General features: G+C 41.2%; 1 protein-coding gene across 1 annotated transcript; it reads left to right on the top strand.

Moving 5' to 3' along the window:
• Window positions 1-376: 376 nt before the first annotated feature.
• LOC118740155 lies at window positions 377-1,486 on the top strand (the record flags this gene model as incomplete). Its single annotated transcript, XM_036471650.1, has 2 exons — window positions 377-1,255; window positions 1,340-1,486. Coding segments are annotated over exons 1-2 (846 nt in total), but the record flags the coding sequence as incomplete, so codon positions are not given.
• Between the last annotated feature and the right edge of the window lie 3 nt (window positions 1,487-1,489).

The following is a 1,489-nucleotide window of genomic DNA, read 5'->3' as shown; positions in this document are numbered from 1 at the left end:
AACTAAACCCAATAAATTGTGTTACCGGTTTACATACCGATCACATAGCAGTGAAAATCACTTAGATTGGTGCCATATAAAGTATATCTTCCATACCTCTGATTGTTTAGATGCGATTTTTTATATAAGTATGTAACTCCTCTATCGATGTATGCAGATGTATTCAAAAGCAGTAATCTGTCAAAGTAAAATTTGCAGATGTTCATGAAAGGTATGAAGCCTTCGGCATAGCCGAAGACAGCGCTGCTCTTACTTGTTTTTAAATATCTTTGTACATAAATATGCAGAGGTGATAATGCAATATCAGCGGTTCTTACTTCGATGGAGTTCTTTGAAATCTTCATTTCATTCAATTCCAGCGCAGCATACGAGTATGTGTATGTATGCATGCATGTGCATCTGTATATATGTGCGTGCGTCTGTAAACCATACAATCGCTTATCAAATTTCAATAATTTGGCATACTTCAACGAAATTACTGGCACCCAAAAAAATTTAGTTGCTCCCAACCCACCAACGCAATTGTAGGTACAGCCCTGAACTAATTAGCTAGGAGATGCATATTAAATGGCTCTATGTGACTTGCGCGCTTTTGATATTTTCACTTATCATACCTGTGCATGGCGATATTCGCGAGGAATGCAATAATAAGCCCAGCAATGCCTTCATTGTCAGCAATACATCGTGCAGTCATTATATCTACTGTGCAGGCGTCGATTCCTATGAAGGCGAATGCCCAGATGGCGATTACTTCAATGAGTTGCTACAGACATGTGATCCCAGCGAGCTCGTCGATTGCAAACTCAACACCACAGCTAGTAATTCATCGGTTGGTACGCCAGCACCCGCACTGACGACGACCACTATTATCAGCTCCCCATCGCCTGCCACCATCAATGACTCCATAATAAGTTCAATCAATACAACCGCAGGCGAAATTTTTCTGTCAACCACACCAGCGATGGCCACTAGCTACCCGGGTAATGGGAATACGAGTACTATGAGTCCCGCAATAGGTGCGGTTGCAGCCACAACGCTCGCATCGATTACAAATGGCGATACGGCCATAATTATATCCAACGAATGTCCGGCCTTGGATAATCCCCGTCAGATGATTTTCGTGCCGCACTCAAAATCTTGCTCGGATTATTTTATTTGCTACCATGGGGAGAGATTGGCCATGCATTGCTCCTCGATGCTACACTTTAATGTGAATACTGGAAAATGTGATTATCCGGAAATCGTTGGGTGCCGGGTAAATACTAACTGACATACATATATAACTAATTCAGCTAAAAAGGCGAAATAAATAATTTAATTATTTTGTGTATTCTTCCAGACCGATTTCAGTAATCCGAGAGAACAATGCCAGTTGCACACCATCGATTTGTATCCGCATACAACGAATTGTAATTATTTTTATTATTGTCGTAACGGGTACCTTCTCTTGCAGCAATGCCCTTTTGGCTATGGCTGGGATATCGAAAAA

Source organism: Rhagoletis pomonella, unplaced genomic scaffold, assembly GCF_013731165.1.
Source record: "Rhagoletis pomonella isolate Grant_MI unplaced genomic scaffold, Rhpom_1.0 Rhpom_scaffold_00005, whole genome shotgun sequence".
In the NCBI taxonomy this organism is placed as follows: Eukaryota; Metazoa; Arthropoda; class Insecta; order Diptera; family Tephritidae; genus Rhagoletis; species Rhagoletis pomonella.
This window is presented reverse-complemented; position numbering and strand designations above follow the sequence as displayed.